Here is a 20,590-nt window from a genome sequence, read left to right as displayed (position 1 = left end):
GCAGGTAAGTATGACTTTTGTTTTTTTTTGTTTTTTTTCTTTTTAAAACCAGACTTTAGTATCACTTTAGTATTACTTTAAAATATGCTGCTTCTGCAGGAGTTTTTGCTTTGCCTATAGAAGCAGCTCAATGTTTCCAATGTGTCCATCCACATTAGGATATTTACAGGCTTATTTTATGCTACGCTTTTAGAGGCAGGAAAAAAAACCCTTCAGGTTTGTGTCTTTAGTATTTTGGGGGTTTTTTGCCAGAGAACTCTCAAACACTCCTAAATGCCCTTTTTTCTGCCAAGGGAACTGGTGTTTAAGCCCAGTGTGCATGGACTGTTTTGCTGTTGTTGCTGTCTTTGCTTTTGATATCTATTTAAAAATAACCAAATTCCCCACTTCACCTTCTTTAGTAATTGGAATGGTTGCTCAGTATATGACATCCTTAACACATCATCGGTCTTAATTATGAGGGTTTTTTTTTTTCTTTAGTCCAATTCAGATGGTTAGGATCATATGAATGCACCCTGTTCACTATACCACACTATCAATGTAGATTACCCAACAAATTATAAGAATATAATAGAGAACTTCTGTGATATAATGTGTTGCGGTGGCTTGTGCAGAGGTTGACCCAGTAACCTCTATTGTGACCTAAAGTCAAAGCTGATATTTATGTTTTTGACCCTCTAAATTTTGATGTGTTGTGGTGGTAAGCATGGCAAAACACTGCATGAAAAATGTGTTTTTCTGTGGATGTATCTGGTGGCATAGGAACACCATAAATATATATGTGAAGGTTCTCATTTATCTAGGCCAAGGTATCTCAACCAGGGTTCTTCCAGAGGTTGCTAGGGGTTCCTGCCTCTCAGATAAGTTCTCACTGACACCATTGATTCTTTTAGCTATCTGTAAAGGGGTAATTCTTTCCAATGAACACAAGTGTAAGGCGCATTCTTCCTACTGACCATCACACTAATGTATAATGAGTTATAGTAATTTTTATAAGGGGTTCCCTAAGAATGGAAAGTTATTTCAAGGGTCCCTCTATGTTTGAAAAGGTTGAGAAATGCTGATCTAGGTCATGATTACTAGTAGCCCATAGACTTACATAGTCATGGCTAGTAATAGTAAGTTGCATTCAACTGAACTGTTCTGCTGAATGCGTTTCAATACTCACCCAAGTGGCTTCCTCAGTTCTAATGAGTGTCAAGAATATGCCCCATCATTTTTATAGATAATTAATATTCAGCCATATAACTAACCCATGTCCTAGACTCCATGTTGCCTTGTTGGTTGGATTAGGTAGATTAGAACAGGGTGTTTACCAACATTCACATCTCTATGTTCTTGGACAATTAACCATTTTCCTGCTGCCCTATAGCAGAAATACTGCTACAGGGTGGTAGGGGTGTGCAAAATCATGGTGTGTGTGTGTGTGTGTGTGTGTGTGTGTGTGTGTATATATATGTGTGTGTATATGTGTATGTATGTGATCTTGCATTTCCGGGTAGGGGGTGGGCACGAGCCATACCCGCGCTGCCTATGGCTGCCTCACCTGTCGCTCACCGGGACCCGGCTGGTGAATCCCCGCCGGCAATCGCCGTGTATCACCGATGGCAGAGAGACCTGTATGTAAACAATACAGATCTCTCCCCTGTCAGCTCCTGCACATTGCTTTGTATTGCTCTGCATAGCAGTGCAATACAAAGCAATGTGCTTACACAGTAAAGTGCACACAGTAAAACACAACACAGTTAACCCCTTGATCACCCCAGATGTTATCCCCTTCCTGCCCAGTGTCATTAGTACAGTGTCAGTGCTTTTTATTAGCACTGATCATTGTATTGGTGTCACTGGGTGTGTCAGTGACAGTCCCCCCCAGTGTTAGAATGCCAGCCACATTCCCGCTATAATTCGCTGATCGTTGCCATTACTAGTTTTAAAATAAATAAAAAATTCCAGTATCTATACCGCTATTTGTAGACTCTCTAAATTTCACGTAAACCAATTTAATTTACACATGTTGGGTTTTTTTTTTTAGCAAACACGTAGCAGAATACATTTTGCCTAAATTTGTGCCGAAAATTGACTTTTTTTTGTATTTTTTATTATTACTGGACATGTTGTTTAATAGCAAAATTCCAAAATATTGTTGTTTTTTTTTCCTCAAAATTGTCCTTTTTTTTTTTTTTTTCTTTTTTTTTTTTTTTATAGCGCAAAAAATAAACACAGAGGCGATCAAATACCACTGAAAGAAAGCTCTAGTTGTGGGAAAAAAAGGACATAAATTTAATTTGGGTGCAGCCTTGCATGACCGCACAATTGTCAGTTAAAGTAACGCAGCGCCATATCGCAAAAAATGGCCTGGTCAGGAAGGGGGGTAAATCCACTGGAGGGCAAGTAGTTGACATCTACCTTGTCACATTCCATGGGGATTCGAGTAAGGTGACTGAGTTGCTGAAGTGGCTCTAAATGCTGGGATGTATTACCAACAATCATTTGAACTGAGGAAGCCATTTGATTGAGTGGTGAAATTTCAGCATGAGGAACAAGTCCATATGAATATGATTTACTACCAGCTAACACAGTTAAGAATATTTCTTTTGTCGAAATGGCGTAGCTTTTCTAAAATTATAATCAAAATATATTGTTTGGCACTTTAGAATGATTTAGCGTTGGGTGCATATATATGACAGGCAGATAAGGCAGATCCATTTTTTGTAATGCTACAATATATTTGTATTGTATAGAGTTCAAGAGAGGACTTATTCCCTTTGGTCATACCTGTGGAAGCAGCATTTGGATTACATGAACCCCCTTTACAGACCAAACCACAGTCAGACATTGGGCATGCTGCGACCTAATACAACACCATCCTCTTTCAAGTAAGTCTCCTTTCTGTTTTTCTACTCCATGTTATTTGCCAGAATCAATGAAATGTTCTCTGTTCTGTATTGTGCGTATGAGGTATTGGCTTATTAATAAAGGCAGGTTTGAGCAGCAATTTTTGCTGCTGAAATTCTTTAACGCAGAATTACAGGGTACCTTCAGGCTAAAGATTAGGTTTTGGGCTAGGAGTAGGTGATAAATAACATTAGAGGGTTGTTCAAGGAAAGGATTAGGTTAGGTCAGGGGTGTCAAACTTGATTTCATTGTGGGCCGCCTCAGCATTATGGTTGCCCTCAAGGGCCTCAGGTGTATCTCTAAGATTAGATGTCCAGAGCACCCCACTCCCCCTTCAGATGTCATGAACCCCCTACCCACCCTTACAATACAGGGCACTCCCTTACCTTGTGCTGTTTCCTGGAAGAAGCTTGGGGGTGGGGGGAAGCTTTAAAGCAGAAAGTGCAGGGTCTGGAGGAGGACTAGAGGAGGGCTGGAGTCACCTGCAGGATCTGGCAGAGGAGTTTTGTCATCCTTTCTGCTGCTGAGACAAGGTGGGGATGGACATGAGGGGGGTGCTGCAGCAGCAAGAGCAGTGCAAGGGCCACATGAAATGGCCTAGATGGCCATTCTGCCCACAGGCCTTGTGTTTGACAACATGTGTGTTTGATTATGGAATTGAGTTTATTGATTATCCTTGGGTTAAAGTAACACTAAACAATATCTTCAAAAATAATCTATTCCCATCCACTACTTAATCGTCCTGTAATCCTTTTTTTCATGCAATAATTTGTTATGGTGATCCTGCTTCTGTGTAACATCCTCCATGAGCTACAAACCTCTCTTAAGCCTCCCCCCCCCCCCCACACTTCCGCCTGTTTAAAATGAGCAGTGCACTATACATTCCCAACCACACTTTCTTAAAATAAATCTGTCTTAACAGTCAGGGGAGTACTCCACTATATCAGGACCTTTTCTCTAAAGTGCCGCTAATTTAAATTGCATAACATAGGTGTCAGAATTTATTTTCACAATCCCTTGTTATTGAAAACTCTTCCAGCGTGGTCATAATATCTTGCGATAAAGCATATACAGTGCATCCAGAAAGTATTCACAGCGCTTAACTTTTGCCACATTCTGTTATGTTACAGCCTTATTCCCAAATGGTTTCAATTAATTTTTTTCCTCAACATTCTACAAACAATACCCCATAATGACAATGTGAAAGAAGTTCGTTTTTGAAGTTGTGAAAACATCTCAATGATGATCAGTGGGATCAGGATGCACCAGAGCCCCATTTTTGAGTGTCATGGCAAAGGCTGTGAATACTTATGAGCATTTATTATTATTATTATTATATATATATTTTTTTTTTAATAAATTGCAAAAATTTCAAAACTAACTTCTTTCACGTTGTCATTTTGGGGTATTGTTTGTAGACTGTTGAGGGAAAAAAATGAATTGAATCTGTTTTGGAATAAGGCTGTAACATAACAAAATGTGGCAAAAGTTGTGAATACTTTTTGGATGCACTGTATATCTAATATAAATTTGAAAAAACAAAACACAGCTTAGGATATACTACACATTAACTGCAATTAAAGTGCTCCTAAGAGAGTGTAGGTTATTTTTTTTTATTTAATTTTATTTTTTAGGTAGAGGGTAACCTTTAGAGATTTGTTTCTGGTCTAGGGTTTGGTTCAGGATAAAAGTAATTTTGTAACTAACATTTAAGCTATTTACTAAATGTAAAAATTAATTGTATTATTTTTTTAATGGTTTTTCAATATTTGCCTGAAGTTCTGTTTTTAAAGTGTTACTTAACCCAGGATCCTGCATTCACTATATCTGGTCTCCCACAGTACACAGAACGTGGAAATGCAATTATTTTAGTAAATATAAACTGATAAATACCTTTTCTCATCAGCAGTTAGAGCAGTCTTGTCACCTATTGTCCGTGTCCAGCCAAGCACTTGTAGGAGGAGTTTTCTCTAGGAGGATGCAGAACCCCTATGCTTATCACATTCACTCTCACAAGAAAAAAAAAACCTCTCTCGCAATACCCACCAAATTGAGGATATGCAGTGTCTCCACACAATATGTCTTTATCAGGGAATAAGAGGGGTGCATTGGTAGGAGAGGATCAGAGAAGTCCAGATCAAAGATCCTTTTTATACAATGCAGAGGATTAACCCCTTAGGTTCCACAGTGAGTATAACAAGCATGCTTTACTGCATATACAGACTGATTTTACTGTTGTGGGCTTAGTAACGCTTTAAGCTACCTCCTGTGGCTAAAATCATTTTCCTGGAGATTGGTTCTAAGGACTTGTAATTCTATTTGGATGACTAAAATTTGCACATAAGGTAACAAAAAATAAACATTGCATTGCAATCACAGTTTATAAAATTAAAACATAGGCACGATGCAAACACCGATTTTCACAAAAGGTTTTCTGGTTTTCTCTAAGGTTTTCTCTAAGGCCTAGGCATTTGGATATTGCTATTATGACTGAAAGTAGTGATTTCGGTAAATAACGCCTACATTATTGATGGGTATTGGGCAATTAAAAGACTATTTAAATATTGCTTGACTTCGGAATCCGCAGTTAGAGCAGTCTTGTGACTATTGTCAGTGTCCAGCCAAGCACTTGTAGGAGGAGTTTTCTCTAGGAGGATGCAGAACCTCTATGCTGATCACATTCACTCTCACAAGAAATAACGCCTACATTATTGGGTATTGGGCAATTAAAAGACTATTAAATATTGCTTGACTTCGGAATTTAGCTAGAAATAAGATTTAAACAGACTTTACAGATACTGAAAAGGTCAGTATGTTGTACAATCACATTTAGATTTACCAACAACCATGCAATGCAAAGGCCTAACTGATTAGGTAAAAACTGAATGTATTGTTTAGGTAGAATCAGGGGCGGACTGACCATTCAAGCATTCGGCACTGCCCGAGGGCCTGGGCTCAGTAGGGTGCCCCACAGAAATGCCCCTGATGCCTTTCATTGGCTTTTTCATAGGCTTTTTTTGGGTGTGTGCGAGGACAAGGGCCCCATGACCCCTTATTGCCCAAGGGCCCCATGAGTTGTCAGTCCACCCCTGGGTAGAATTTTGCGTTGCATAGTTATTAGAAATTCAGAGAGATTGCGAGGGTTGTAACATTACCAGTTTAAGTAATTTTGAATGACCCCTTTTGATCAAATACTGTAGTTGATGAGTACAGTAGTAAAGTGAAGACAGGAGTGAGGGTGATAGAGATATATATGCTGTGGGGTGGAGAAGAGGGGTGAAGGAGAGAGAGAGTTTGAAGAGAGAGGATACAACTGTGAGAAGGAGGAGTAGGGAGTGCATGTTAGAGTGGTGAAATGAAGAAGCAGACTGGGTAAGAGCTGGATGGGGAAACAGGTCACCTGTAGTCTGTTTAGTATTTGAAGTCGTCTACTTCTCGCTTTGTGCATTCGCTGAAGTGCAGAGCCGAAGTGCAATGCTCAATACTTAAGCCAAGGTTAATACTTTATCCAAGATGATAGTTGCCAATGCTCCCCTAAGGAAGGCCTAAATTTATACTGAGTTGGCTGGGTGTACTGCCAATTAATCAATTAGGAACGCATAGCAGAGACACATGACTAGCAGGGCAAACTTCTCACACCAAAGGAGGACTACAAGAGAGCAGGAGGGCAGAGTTGTAAAGATTAGGATCAGCTCATAAATTTGGGTTAGACAATAAGAGCAAAATAAACACCACAGTAATATGGACCAGAGTTAAAGATTTTTGAAGCAGTAAGATTGACCAATAAGATAGTTATGAATCAGCTTCAGTTAGAGGTGGATTTTAAAAGCAGTATAGATTACCATATAGCAATGCAGGGTGAATTAGCATTTATACAAGGCATGGGCGATGGTACAGATGGATATTGCTCGCAGACACTTCACTTGAGAACATAGAAAATAGAGGTATGTGGAAGAAGTAGTGGCTGTTGTGTGACTATTTTGGGAACATCCAGGGATTTGTCTTCAACTGGAACTTGGTGGAACTCAGTTCCACCACCTCTGGCTCAGGTCCTCTGCTCACCAGTATCACTTGTAAACACAGAAGTAGAGTGTCTTTGTTTACAAGTGACAGCTTGTATCCCAATGGATCTCTTGATCAGCTCCCACTGAGTGCAGGATGGGGAAAAGGGAGATGCAGGCGCCCAGGGTACAGTGTGGATGCTGGCACCTCCCACTGGATGATCTCCCTGCAAGTGAGAGAGGTGGAGCCACCTACAGTGTGCGGGGAGGTAATGGAAAAGAAGAGGGGTGAAAGTGAGATGTGGATGGGGGATGCAGAGGTAAGCAGCTATAGAAGAAGGCTGAACTCGGCACTCTGTGTGTAACGCACCGATGAACTCTGCAATATGTATGTAGCGCACTCCTGAACTCTGCACTGTGTGTGTAACCTCACCTAACGCTGTTGCCAGGGAATGGGAAGATCGCCGCAGCGATCGAATCTGCACATGCGTAGAATCCTGACAAAACGTGCAGACGGGCACTAGGACCCAGGCGCGCCTGTCACCAATGACGGCACCGGGCAAGCACTAGGACCCAGGAGCGCCTGTCAGGAGTCAGGCGGGCTATTTAAACCCGACTCTTGCAATGCTCAAGTGCCGTATGGTCTTTCCTCTGTTCTGTGAGTTTACTTTGCTGCTGACCCTGCTTGATCCTGATCTGCTGACTTCTCCTGCTCTGACCCCTGGCTTGCCTGACATTCTCCTGCCTGCTCCTGCACTTTTGATCTCCAGTTGCCAAACCTGGACTGTGACCCGTTTATTCCTCTGCCTGCCATTTGTACCGACCTGCTCCGCTGTTACCGACCCGGCCTGTCTGACCTTGCTTACTCTACCTCCTCACATCAGACTCTCACCTGCTGCGTACCGCTGACAGGTGCCTCTACCACAGCTGGTTGCACCCAGGGGTCGCGACCTGGTCTCGGCTTGCTCCAAGTCCATCCCCACAATCAGGGGCTCTGGTGAACAAGCAGGTCGGAACTTAGATTCCGCGCCCTGGGGAATTCTGGTCTGTGAAACGCTAGAGGCAACCACCGGCTGGTCCCTAACAGAACCATACGGCCATGACAGAGTCTGGAGGAGGACCCACTCCCTGGGAAGAGATGTTCCACCATCTGTCCGCGCTTACCCAAGCTGTCAAGATGCTGGAAGAGGGTTATAAACATTTGGAGGGACGCGTCCAGGCCCTAGCCACTCCTACTGTTATGGCGTCAGACCCAGTCGGTTCCCCTCCTACCAGTAGCCCTGCGGGACCCTCCACTGGAGCAGTGTTCTCCATTCCCCCGCCGGAGCCTCGAGTCCCAATGCCCGAGCGGTTCCATGGAGATCGAGGGAAGTTTTGGGCCTTCCTGAATTCCTGCCAGCTCTACTTCGACCTCCAACCTCGAACATTTGCATCCGAATCTGTGAAGGTGGGATTCGTGATATCCTTGCTGCAGGGTGAACCCCAGGCCTGGGCACATCATCTATTGGAGGCTCGCCATCCACATGTGAACTCTGTGGCAGAATTTTTCAAGACGATGGCACAATTATATGACGATCCTCAGCGAGCTGCTTCTGAAGAAGCAGCCCTACATTCTCTGCAGCAGGGACGCCGGGCAGCAGAGGATTATGCCTCGGAATTCAGGCATTGGTCTGGAGATACGCAATGGAATGATGCAGCACTGCGCCATCAGTTCCGCCTAGGATTATCCGAGCCCCTAAAGGATGAATTGGCCAGTGTAGGTGTGCCTGATTCTTTGGAGAAATTAATCACCCTGGCAATTCAGATTGACCGTAGGTTACGGGAACAAAGGCAGGAAAGGTCTGGTCAAGGATCAAGGCCTACATGGATGTTACCACGGGTCCCAATCCCATCACATCCTGCAGTCAGCAATCTGAGTCCTGAACCTGCGGACGGAACAGAACCTATGCAACTTGGGTTAATGCGGCCATCTCTCACGGCTTAGGAACGCCAGACACGCAGAGTGAATAATCTATGCCTATACTTCGGAGCAGCGGGTCACATGGTGCGTTCCTGTCCTGAGAAGCTCTGTAAGTACTCTACCATTTTTTTCTATGTCTGCAACCTGTGTAGATGACCCTACTCATGTAGTCGTGCCCATCTCGTTCCAGCTCCCAGGAAGAACCGTGCAGGTAATGGCTATTATTGATTCTGGGGCCTGCAGTTGCTTTGTGCACCTTAACTTTGCAGCTCAGCAACGAATTCCGTTCTTGTCCAAAGAACAAGGTTTGATTATTTTTCTGGCTGATGGTTCACAAATTAAATCAGGGTTGGTAGATCGAGAGACCCCTCCTTTGTGCACCACAGTAGCAGGCCACCACCAGGAACTCCTCCGCTTGGACGCTATTGCGTCCCCTCTCTTTCCAGTGATTTTGGGGCTCCCGTGGTTACGGGCTCATGATCCCCAAATTAACTGGAAGACTGGATCTGTTCAATTTCACTCACTATACTGCCAGGAGAACTGTCTCCTAAAGTCATCACCAGGGCCCCCAACCTTGTTGTGTGTGAATACAGATACAGATCTAGCACAGACTGTGCCCTCCGCATACCATCATTTCCTTGACGTGTTAAGCCCGCGAGGTGCAGAGATTCTCCCTCCGCACCGGGCCTATGACTGCCCTATTGATCTGCTCCCGGGATCCGAGATTCCCATTCGGCCGAATCTTCCCGCTGTCTGAACGAGAGTTGGGCGCCCTAAAAGAATACATTGATGACAGTCTGCGGAAGGGATTTATTCGCCGCTCCACTTCACCAGCTTGGGCAGGAATCTTTTTCGTAGAGAAGGACCAGTCCCTGAGGCCCTGCGTAGACTATAGGGACCTGAATAAGATCACCGTGAAGAACCGGTACCCCCTTCCCTTAGTCCCTGAATTATTTCAGAGACTAAATACAGCCTCCATCTTTACCAAACTAGACCTCAGGGGAGCCTATAATCTGGTGCGCATTCGGGAGGGGGATGAGTGGAAGACCGCCTTCCTCACTCGCTTTGGGCACTTTGAGTACCTCGTTATGCCATTCGGTCTCTGTAATGCACCGGCTACATTCCAACACTTTGTGAATGACATATCTGTCATTGTCTATGTGATTGTGTATCTGGATGACATCCTGATTTTTTTCCTCATCCCTGGAGACACATAGAGATCACGTCAGGAGTGTACTGGAGCGGCTGCGCAAGCATGGGCTGTATGCTAAAGCTGAAAAATGCAGCTTTGAGCAGAGCAGCATTCCCTTTTTGGGGTTGATCATTTCAACCAATGGGGTTGCGATGGATCCCCAAAAAATATCTGCAGTTTTAGAATGGCCAGTTCCCACGGATAAAAAGGGGGTCCAGCAAATTATTGGCTTCGCCAATTTTTACAGGAAATGTATTAAAAATTTCTCGGGCCTGGTAACTCCCATGACTCAGCTCACTAAGGTGGGGGTGCATTTCCGATGGACACCTGAGGCACAGACCGCCTTTGAAGCCTTGAAAAAACTATTCACGACCGCCCCTATTTTGAGTCATCCTGACGCTTCATTACCTTACATTCTGGAGGTAGATGCTTTGGAAAATGCGGTAAGAGCTATTCTGTTGCAAAGAATAGGAGTAAAGGAGCTGATGCACCCAGTGGCTTTCTTTTCCAGAAAAATCTCCCCATCAGAAAAGAGTTACGATATCGGGGATCGGGAGTTGTTAGCGATTAAGACAGCACTGGAGGAATGGAGATATCAGTTGGAAGGGGCATTGCATCCCATCCTGGTCTAGACTGACCATAAAAATCTAGAATATCTGAGGACAGCAAAACGCCTCAGGCCGTGCCAGGCCAGATGGGCATTGTTCTTCTCAAGGTTTACTCTGCACATCACGTATCGGCCCGGATCTAAGAATACTAAACCGGATGTTTGAGGACCCTGGGGAGACAGCCAAACCTGATACTATTCTGCCGGTGAGTAACTTTTTGCTACTTCAGTAAGAACTCCTACCCAGACTTCAAGCTGCTTCCATGGGGACTCCTAGGCCACCTAAAGTCTCATTGCAGAACAAGGAAGGTCTCTTGTGGAGGGGGGAGCAGTACCCGACGAGACGCAAGCTCTGGTCTTAGGCTATTGCCATGACCACCTGTTAGCAGGCCACTTTGGGGTACACAAGACATTGGACTTGCTCCAACACATGTTTTGGTGGCCAAGCATGGCCAAAGATTGCGAAATGTATGTCAAATCCTGTGCCGTCTGCAGCAGGAACAAGCCCACCAGAGACCAGGCTTGGGGCCTGCTGCGACCACTGTCGGTGCCCGACAGACCCTGGAGTATGATCGCAATGGATTTCGTGGTGGAATTACCGCTATCACAAGACTATACTGCGATCTTTGTAGTGGTAGATGGCTCACTTCCTTCCATTGAGAGGTACAGCATCTGCTTCAGAAACGGCACAGGTATTTATCAGGGAATTCGTAAGGCTACATGGAGTGCCAAAAAACATTATATCTGATCGGGGTGTTCAGTTCACTTCAAGGTTTTGGAGGGCTTTGTGCGAAGGGTTGGAAATTGAACTTTCATTCTCCTCAGCATACCACCCGCAAACAAATGGTCAAACTGAGCGAACCAAACAGACACTAGAACAGTACCTTAGGTGCTATACATCGTTCCTCCAGGACAACTGGCTGACACTTTTACCCCTAGTGCAGCGGTTCTCAACCTGGGGGTCGCGACCCCTTTGGGGGTCGAACGACCATTTCCCAGGGGTCGCCTAAGACCATCGGAAAACACATATTTCCGATGGTCTTAGGAACCGAGATGCCGCTCCTGTCTCCGGCGATGTGTGGGCGGGATGGTATGCTGCCCCTGTCACCGCCTCCTCGCCGCTGATTGGCCACTGGAACTGTAGCTCAGGAGAGGCACACAGGCGGCCAATCACCGGCGAGAAGGTGGAGCTTGGAGAGGAGGAGCCGAGCGGCAGCGCGCGGAGATCGAAGATGATCGAGGGAGTTGCAGGAACGAGTGAAGAGAGAGGCCAGAGAAGGAAGACAGCTGACAGGTAAGTGCAAATTTTGCTGCTGCAGCCAGGTATGCAGGCTGTAGATGGGAGAGGGAGAGAGCGAGCCCAGGCTGGAGCAGGAGTCAGCAAGGTAAGTATCATTGGTGTCAGTGGGAGGGATAGTGCCCCATTATTTGTGTCACTAATACCAACGATGGGGCGCTATTCCTCCCCCCACTGACGCCAACGATGGGGCGCTATTCCTCCCCCCACTGACGCCAACGATGGGGCGCTATTCCTCCCCCCATTGACGCCAACGATGGGGCGCTATTCCTCCCCCCGCAAAATTACAGTTATGAAGTAGCAACGAAAATAATTTTATGGTTGGGGGTCACCACAACATGAGGAACTGTATTAAGGGGTCGCGGCATTAGGAAGGTTGAGAACCACTGATCTAGTGGAATTTGTATACAATAATGCTTGCCACTCTGCCACTAAGCAATCCCCGTTCTTCGCCAACTATGGCTTCCATCCCTCTTTCTTACCTGATTTGATCCCGGAAAAACCAGTCCCAGCAGCTCAAGAGACCCTGAATTTCTTTACAACCAATAACAAGTTATTACAAGAAACCATGGCAAAAGCCCAAGAGGACAGTAAAAGGATATTTGATAGAAAGACAAGGGGGGAATTGGTTATACATCCAGGGGACCAGGTGTGGCTGGCCACTACCAATCTGAAACTGGCATGCCCATCAAGAAAGTTGGCACCCAAATTTGTGGGTCCTTTCCGGGTAGAGCGTAAGGTTAATGAGGTAGCATATAAGCTGGCACTCCCCGAGTCCTTCAAAATCCATCCTGTGTTTCATGTGTCCCTATTGAAACCCGCTGTAGCAGATCCTTTTACAGATCGTAGACCTAGACCCCCAGAGGCCATAGACATCGATGGGGAAGAGGAATTCGAGGTGGATGCTATTATTGACTGCAGGCGGAGGGGGTAAACACAGTATCTCATCAAGTGGAAAGGCTATGGGCCAGAGGAAAACTCTTGGGAACCTGCTCAAAATGTTCATGCCCCTCGGTTAATTTGGGAGTTTCTTCACAACCAGCCTCAAACGAGAAACCGGTTGGGCATCCGGAGGCTGCCCGTAAGGGGGGGGCAATGTCAGGGAATGGGAAGATCGCCGCAGCGATCGAATCTGCACATGCGTAGAATCCTGACAAAACATACAGGCAGGCGGGCACTAGGACCCAGGCGCGCCTGTCACCAATACCGACCTGGCCTGTCTGACCCCGCTTACTCTACCTCTTCACATCAGACTCTCACCTGCTGCGTACCACCGACAGGTGCCTCTACCACAGCTGGTTGCACCCAGGGGTCTCGACCTGGTCTCGGCTTGCTCCAAGTCCATCCCCACCATCAGGGGCTCTGGTGAACAAGCAGGTCGGCACTTAGATTCCGCGCCCTGGGGAATTCTGGTCTGTGGAACGCTAGAGGCTACCACCGGCTGGTCCCTAACAGCTGTATTTAATGCCCCTTCCACTGTTACTGAAATTTGACTATGCCCACTATTTGATGTGGTTTGGAGTGTATGTGGAGAGGGGGTTTGTAGGGGGCATGGTTGCGTTTTTGCCCCTATTTTCTGAGGGGAAAAAAAGCCCTGAAAAAAAATCTATAAGGTTTTTGGGCATTTGTTTTTAAAAAAGGCTGGAGAGGTTTGGAAGGAGATTTGGGAAAACAGCCTGTGGATTGTTTAATGAATCATGTAATTGGGTTTTAAAATCAATCCTAATTTTGTACTACTAATAGTAGCCCTTACATCATACAAAAGTGCTCTGCTATAATTAAGATTTATTTATTTCAGGTACTTGTATAGCGCCGTCAACTTACGCAGCGCTTAAGATTAACCTTTTTTTTTAATTATTTAGGTTTTGGAGAGGTCTTTACAATCGCTTTGAGAAAGGTATGCACCCCAGACAGTCAGTGACTGATTTTCTTCAGGCAGTGAAGGAAGAAACTCAGCAACTTGAGGAAGAGCTGGATGTCATGGAAAAGGTACATGTTCCCTTTTGACTGCAATGTTCATGTATTCACTACAGAGTATTACTGTGTGACTGCAATGTTCATGTATTCACTACAGAGTATTACTGTGTGACTGCAATGTTCATGTATTCACTACAGAGTATTACTGTGTGACTGCAATGTTCATGTATTCACTACAGAGTATTACTGTGTGACTGCAATGTTCATGTATTCACTACAGAGGTATTACTGTGTGACTGCAATGTTCATGTATTCACTACAGAGTATTACTGTGTGACTGCAATGTTCATGTATTCACTACAGAGTATTACTGTGTGACTGCAATGTTCATGTATTCACTACAGAGTATTACTGTGTGACTGCAATGTTCATGTATTCACTACAGAGTATTACTGTGTGACTGCAATGTTCATGTATTCACTACAGAGTATTACTGTGTGACTGCAATGTTCATGTATTCACTACAGAGTATTACTGTGTGACTGCAATGTTCATGTATTCACTACAGAGTATTACTGTGTGACTGCAATGTTCATGTATTCACTACAGAGTATTACTGTGTGACTGCAATGTTCATGTATTCACTACAGAGGTTTACTGTTTCACTGCACAGTGCAGCACAGTGACTTTTGGGGTTTGACATAAACCTAGAAAGGATAACACTGACCTTCACTTTGTTATTGAAAACATTGCATCTATAACAAGTATGCTAAGCTGTCAGTCACACTTCTTGTTAGTGAATCAAATCTTTATAGGTGAAATATACTGTACTAGAGTGATAGTCTACTTATTTAAAGGTATTTTCAAAGAGCTTTAACGGGATACCAAATGGTTTAATTTTTTTATTTTTTTATTTATTTTTTTTTTACATTAGCAGCCTACACAACAGAAGGTAAGGTGGAAATCTTGTAATGGGGACACCTGTTCTGGTGACAACTGATTAAAAGCATACGTTCACCCATGGAACATGTTATTTATTCCACCTGTATTTAGCATGGAGCATGTAACATGGTCCAGCAGCTGCAGTCTCTCTCCCTCTCACCCCCCACCCCCCTTCCCGTGACAGCAAGCGGGGGATCTTTTCCCCACGTCTGCTGTCACCATTTAAAAAAAATGTGGCCTTGCGGGGCTTCACCCACATGGCAGCCTCATTCATTCAGTTTACAATGAATGCACAAACAATAAGTACCCTCAGCCTTTGTGGCTGATGGCTTGTATTACTGAATGGATGGCAAGGTCACTGATGAATGGCCTCATAGTTCATTCACAAGCCCATGCAGCTTGTAAAAAGTCAGTGCATAGCTGACTGAAAACTGCAGCGCTTGTCTGCAGGACTCTGGACTAGGGTTGCAATGCCAAAGATTGTGAGTGCAATGTTTTTCAAGCTCCTTAGGGAAAAAAAAGTATTTATTTTTTCTCTGCAGAAATATGTGCATGTATTTTTTCTTAAAAGGTGAACTTATCCTTTAAGGAATACATATCTTATGGAGGGCAGACACAGGCAAACAAAACCTGACCTCAGTCAAAAGCACTGAAATCACAGCTCCGCTACTCTTATTTTCTCTGGCAGCAGGGACTTTCATAAGCTGTTTGAAAGTTTTGGCCATTTTAAGATGTGGTCAGAGGAAGGTTCTTTATTGTTGCAGTGCTGGCTTAGAGCAGCAGAAGAAGGAATTTATGAATCTAGCTACAATCTTCTAGTAAATCTCCTTAATAATACAGTATGTTTCATTGCTCTTGTATGGCATTGCGTTGCTATAAAAATTGATAAACCTCCTCCACTATCATCAAATGATCTACTGTAAAGCATGTTAACTGAAACTGATAATAGGATGTTTTTATGTCACTATATAGAGACTAGCAAAGCTGGAAACTCGTCAAACCAATGAAGTAAACAAGAAGTTTAATGAGCAGCCAAAAATCAATACATTCCAGATGTGCATCACCAAGAACTCTCCTGTTAACACTCCCCAAGATTACAGCAACAACCTGAAGTTGTTCCCTTCCCGCAGCCCATCCCAGGGTGAGGATGACTCGGCCCTCATTCTTACTCAGGATCACTTGAAAAGCTCTGATCCAGACCTGTCTGCCAACAGTGACCAGGAGTCTGGGGTGGAGGACTTAAGCTGTAGGTCTCCAAGTGGTGGAGATTCTCTTCCCAGTGAGGATAGTGGAAAGGACCCTGATTCAGACGAAGCCATGTTTCTGAATGCTTAGGTGTGCTTTTAGATTTTTTGTTCTATTCCATATTTATTTATAGGGAGCTGTGCAATGTTATCTGGGAACAATATATTGAAAAGGAAAATGCACCCCTCCTTGGTTCACATTTTGGGAGAGTGCACCATGCATTGAAGACGCTACATCACCGCAGGTGTGGTAATCACAGACATTTTCAACTGAGGAGTATTTCTTATCCAGCTGAATACTTGGACACCCCTGTGATATTGTCTTCGTATACACGTCACCCAGTGGTGGCTGCTAGTGCAGATTCAGTAGAATAGTCACTGAGTCTGTTTATATGGCTGATCATAAACTATGACTTTTCAGATTATCTGTATTTTGGGTAATGACAGTCATGCCTTTAGGGAAAAGCTGGAAAATATACTGGAGAGGGACAACTTTAGCCAGAGATCAGTTTCTTTATAATCAACAGAGGATGCGTGCACAGGATTCCATGTAGCACCTGTTTTACACCTCCATGCTTTGTATGTGGTTTATTACACCTTAACAAAATTCTCCTGCACCCTAGACAGACCGCATCCTTCAAAGGTCAGAATGATGTTTTAAAAGGTGTTTTTTTAATTGCTCTTATGCACCCCGTAGTACACGCACAGGCACTGTACTGTGAGCTCAATGAACATTGGATAGTGCAGCTCACAAACAGAAGGTACAGAGCCAACTAAATGGGCTCTGAATCATGTGATTGTTGTGACCACTCACAGCATCATACAATGTAAATAATGGCTGCAGTTAGCAGCCGGCTTTCACTTTCTTCTCACACACCAATCAATGTGTAAGACAAAAGAAAGCTTCCTGCTCACAGCCAGTAATGGTATTAGTGCCAGTGTCATCAATTACCATAAATCAGAGCTTAAAATTTCAAGTCCTGAGCTACTAGCCAGGCCTTAGTTACTCGCCACCAACAAACACACACAAACAGACACCTGTACACACACATAAACATGTACACACACGCACAGAGACACATGTACACACACACACACATACAGACACATGTATACACACAGGCACGTACAGACACGCATACACATAGATACATGTAAATGCACAGACATATGTACACACAGACACGTACATACATACAGACACATGTACACACACATGTACATACACGCAAACACATGTACAGATACACACACACACCCCATACAAAGTTGCAGTACTTCGTTGTTCACTCACAGAGCCGGGTACTGCACTCTAGGGGGTGGCAGAGAGCACAGCACACACTCCTTTCTTTCACTGCGCTCAGCTATTGAGCAATCTGACGGCTCCCAGTGCCAATAACCGATCCGGCCTGAGCTCCAAGCCTGCTCAGCAAGACGGCCCTGGGGGACAGACTCGCCCCTACCATAATGGCGAGTGGAAATTTCAAGCCCTGCCATAAATGGTATCATTCAACCCTCTGTCATTCATCCATCCACAGTATATGGCCTCTTGCACTTGAGCTCATGCTACATAAATTCCAGAATTGAAAGCCCAGGTGCTGTGTACAGCCATCCATACACATGAATGGCTGTACTAGGTATATGGCAGTGCTCATGTAAACATAACTATAGCGGACGGATATATACAAAAAATAAAAAACGCTCTTATACGCTGCAAGGTAAGTGTGCAAGAGGCCTAGGTCTGCTCCATTCTATCTCTGGTCTGATCTGTGTATTAACCCCTCACCACCCTTATCCTACACATCCGCACAATAACCCCTTAATCCCCCCACTGTATGTAACCTGTACACTAACTCCTTCACCTCTGTATGACCTATATATTTGTATCATGTGCTCAGTGTTTTAACCCCCTCAATATCAGCATGTTTTTTTATTTTCAAAAATTGTGGCAAAAAAAAAATGAAGATCACACCATGACTTGTCTGCTATACTATAAGAGGTTGTTTCAGGGGTTTTATTACTGTCCCGGCATTTTTATTTGCTATGTTTACCAACAAAAGTAAGGGAACTTTGTTTTTTAAATCATTTGTCAGTAAATCAGTGTAGCATGACGCAGTAATTGTCAGTATGAAACTGAAAAATGGTGTGGACAGGAAGGCAGTGTAACATGCCAGTCCTCAAATGGTTAGACTGTACCTAAAGCAGAAACATTTCAGTTAGCTAAGCCACATGATTCTTCTTTTTTTTTTTTTTTTTTTTTAGAACCAAGTTTCTTATATTATCAAGGTAATTGACTATTATTAAAATATTGAATTAACATACAGAACTACTTCCAAGTTTGTAGAATTGTTTCTCTTATATACAAAATAATTAACCACTGAAAGCCTTTTTTTTTTTTTTTCTGATGAACTGGGATTTTTTCTCCACCAGAGATAATTCTATTTTCTGTCATCAATAGACATCTCATAGAAACTCCCATTTTAACACCATCCAGAAGTTTGCAATATCTCCAGCTGCTCATCAAGTCCATAGCCACCAACTGAAAAGCTTCCAAAATCCTACAGTACTGGAAATGCTGATTTCTGGTCCTTGCTGCTCCTAGCAGTTCAGTCTACTATGTCACTGTAGTGTCCTGTAGTGATGTAGGAACTGGTGGGAGAAACCACAGTTCCCAGGTTGTGGATGTGTTTGGATTGGGGAGTTCACCGGCACTCCCAGATTTCCACGTGTCAGACTGTGCTGGATCTTCAGATGACAGTGTCTCTTCAATACCGCAGTGAGCTCAGGCAGCCGGAGAGGTATTTTTCTTCTTTGCAGGGGCAGCTTTATTGGAAAGTTTTTTTTTTTTTTTTTTTTTTTTTTTTGGGTAAAGAGTTGCTTTATGAAGTAGTAATCTCCACAATAATCTGTGAATTAACTTTTAATATACGAAACTGCAAAAGTCAGTAAAATTATGTGGTAAATTTAGCTAATCTATGAGATAAAATCTTTAGTAAAGCCAGCCATACGTGGATTGAAATTCGACCGGTTCAGCAAGCCAAATTTCTATCCATGTATGGGGTAGCTGTTTGTACACAAGTCGATCGATAGATTGACTTGTGTATAATCAACATGCCAGGTTTTTCCTGGAAGATCAGTGCTGTCGGCTATAGCCAGAAATGCTGATCATTGTGTTCTGCCGATGGGAAGGCTCCCCGCTGGTAGAATACAATAAAACAATGGGAGGCAGTACCCCATTCACAATGAATAGGTGGATAGGGGAATCGGTTAATTTTTTTACATTCATGTCCTGTATGACTTGCCTAAGTGGAGGTGGAATAAATTGGCTCTAGTGAGTTCACTTTACATTTTTTTTTTCAATGGGACAGATGTTACTTTGTAGTCTTGTGTGCTTTTAGTAAGTCCTGCTTGCTGCAGTTTTGGTTCAAATATTTTTCTTTCCAATGTTTTAATTATTTTGTGCTATTACCCACACATATTTTTGTTATTTATTTCATGATGTTATTTATAAAACTGTATAATTGTTTTCTTGTTAGTTTACAAGTTGTCCCTATGGAAAAAATGCAATATCTGTAAAGTGCACTCTTATGCATTAATCTGCACAAAAACATTCTTATTTGCTCTCTAGAAAGTCACAAATACCATTCTATAAATCTTACAGAATAACATTCTATGGATATGTGGTTTACTTTGTTTTGGGGAGACCATATTAAGCTGCACATGCTTATTTAATTAAGCTGTGTTTTAGGTTTTTGGACAGTGGCCTTTCTAGTTTTATGAAGACCTATTTTGCAACGTCCTACTTATACATGAACTAATTCAATTTTGGTATTCCTAATGGACTTCTAGGTAGGAATTATGTAATTGAAAAGATTTGTTAAAAATTTTGTCAAATAACTGTTTATTCAAGAAGATTTTCAAGTTATCACTATGAAAAGGAGCATGTGATTGCAACTTTCATCACAAATCAAAATGCTAATTTGAGTTTATTCATAGACAAGCTATGAACAAACTTACTGGTCTTGCTGGCTATGTTATTTAATTTGTTTTCATCCATTGAGGGAAACAGGAAGTCTTTCACCTTCAGGTTTCGGTGTCCTAGGAGGATGGTCATCTTTTCTTCAGCTCGGCTGTAAAACAACTTTTTTTTTTTTTTTTTAATTTCAATTAAGACTTTTCTTTACAGTGCTACTAAAGATGCTCTTTGACTGCTTCTGCTCCTGCGCTGGAAGCAATGTGAAACTCACGGTCTGTTTCTTCTACCCTTCTACAATGATTTTGGTTACCTCTGGTCATCTGACCCTTACCTGCTACAAACTGTCTGGGTTTTATTAGTGTCTGAGACCCTGCCTTGTACTCTGAGCTTACATTATTTTACCACTACGTGGCTGCAACATGCCTGTTTCTAGACACAGAGGGAATAGTTCTGCTGCAACAGGTGATCCCAGCTCACATTCCACTAATGGTTCTAGTGTAGTCTATTCAGTGCCCCCTGAAGGTGCCTGTCTTCAATCTGGAATCCTTTTATGCTATGA

General features: G+C 43.4%; 1 protein-coding gene across 1 annotated transcript in view; it reads left to right on the top strand.

The window, feature by feature from the left end:
* The window catches only part of MTMR7 (myotubularin related protein 7), a 72,805-nt gene extending 53,077 nt beyond the window's left edge, over positions 1–19,728 (top strand). Inside the window, exons 12-14 of the mRNA XM_089669314.1 lie at positions 2,742–2,876; positions 13,815–13,941; positions 15,784–19,728. Coding sequence (XP_089525440.1) covers positions 2,742–2,876; positions 13,815–13,941; positions 15,784–16,146 — 625 coding nt within the window. The 3' untranslated portion in view covers positions 16,147–19,728. The remainder of the gene's footprint in view (positions 1–2,741; positions 2,877–13,814; positions 13,942–15,783) is intronic.
* Positions 19,729–20,590: the final 862 nt, after the last annotated feature.

This window comes from Staurois parvus, unplaced genomic scaffold, assembly GCF_062004578.1.
Source record: "Staurois parvus isolate SC_StPar_1 unplaced genomic scaffold, SC_StPar_1.0 ptg000071l, whole genome shotgun sequence".
NCBI classification, from domain to species: Eukaryota; Metazoa; Chordata; class Amphibia; order Anura; family Ranidae; genus Staurois; species Staurois parvus.
Note: the sequence above shows the minus strand (reverse complement) of the source record. Positions and strands in the feature narration are given on the sequence as shown.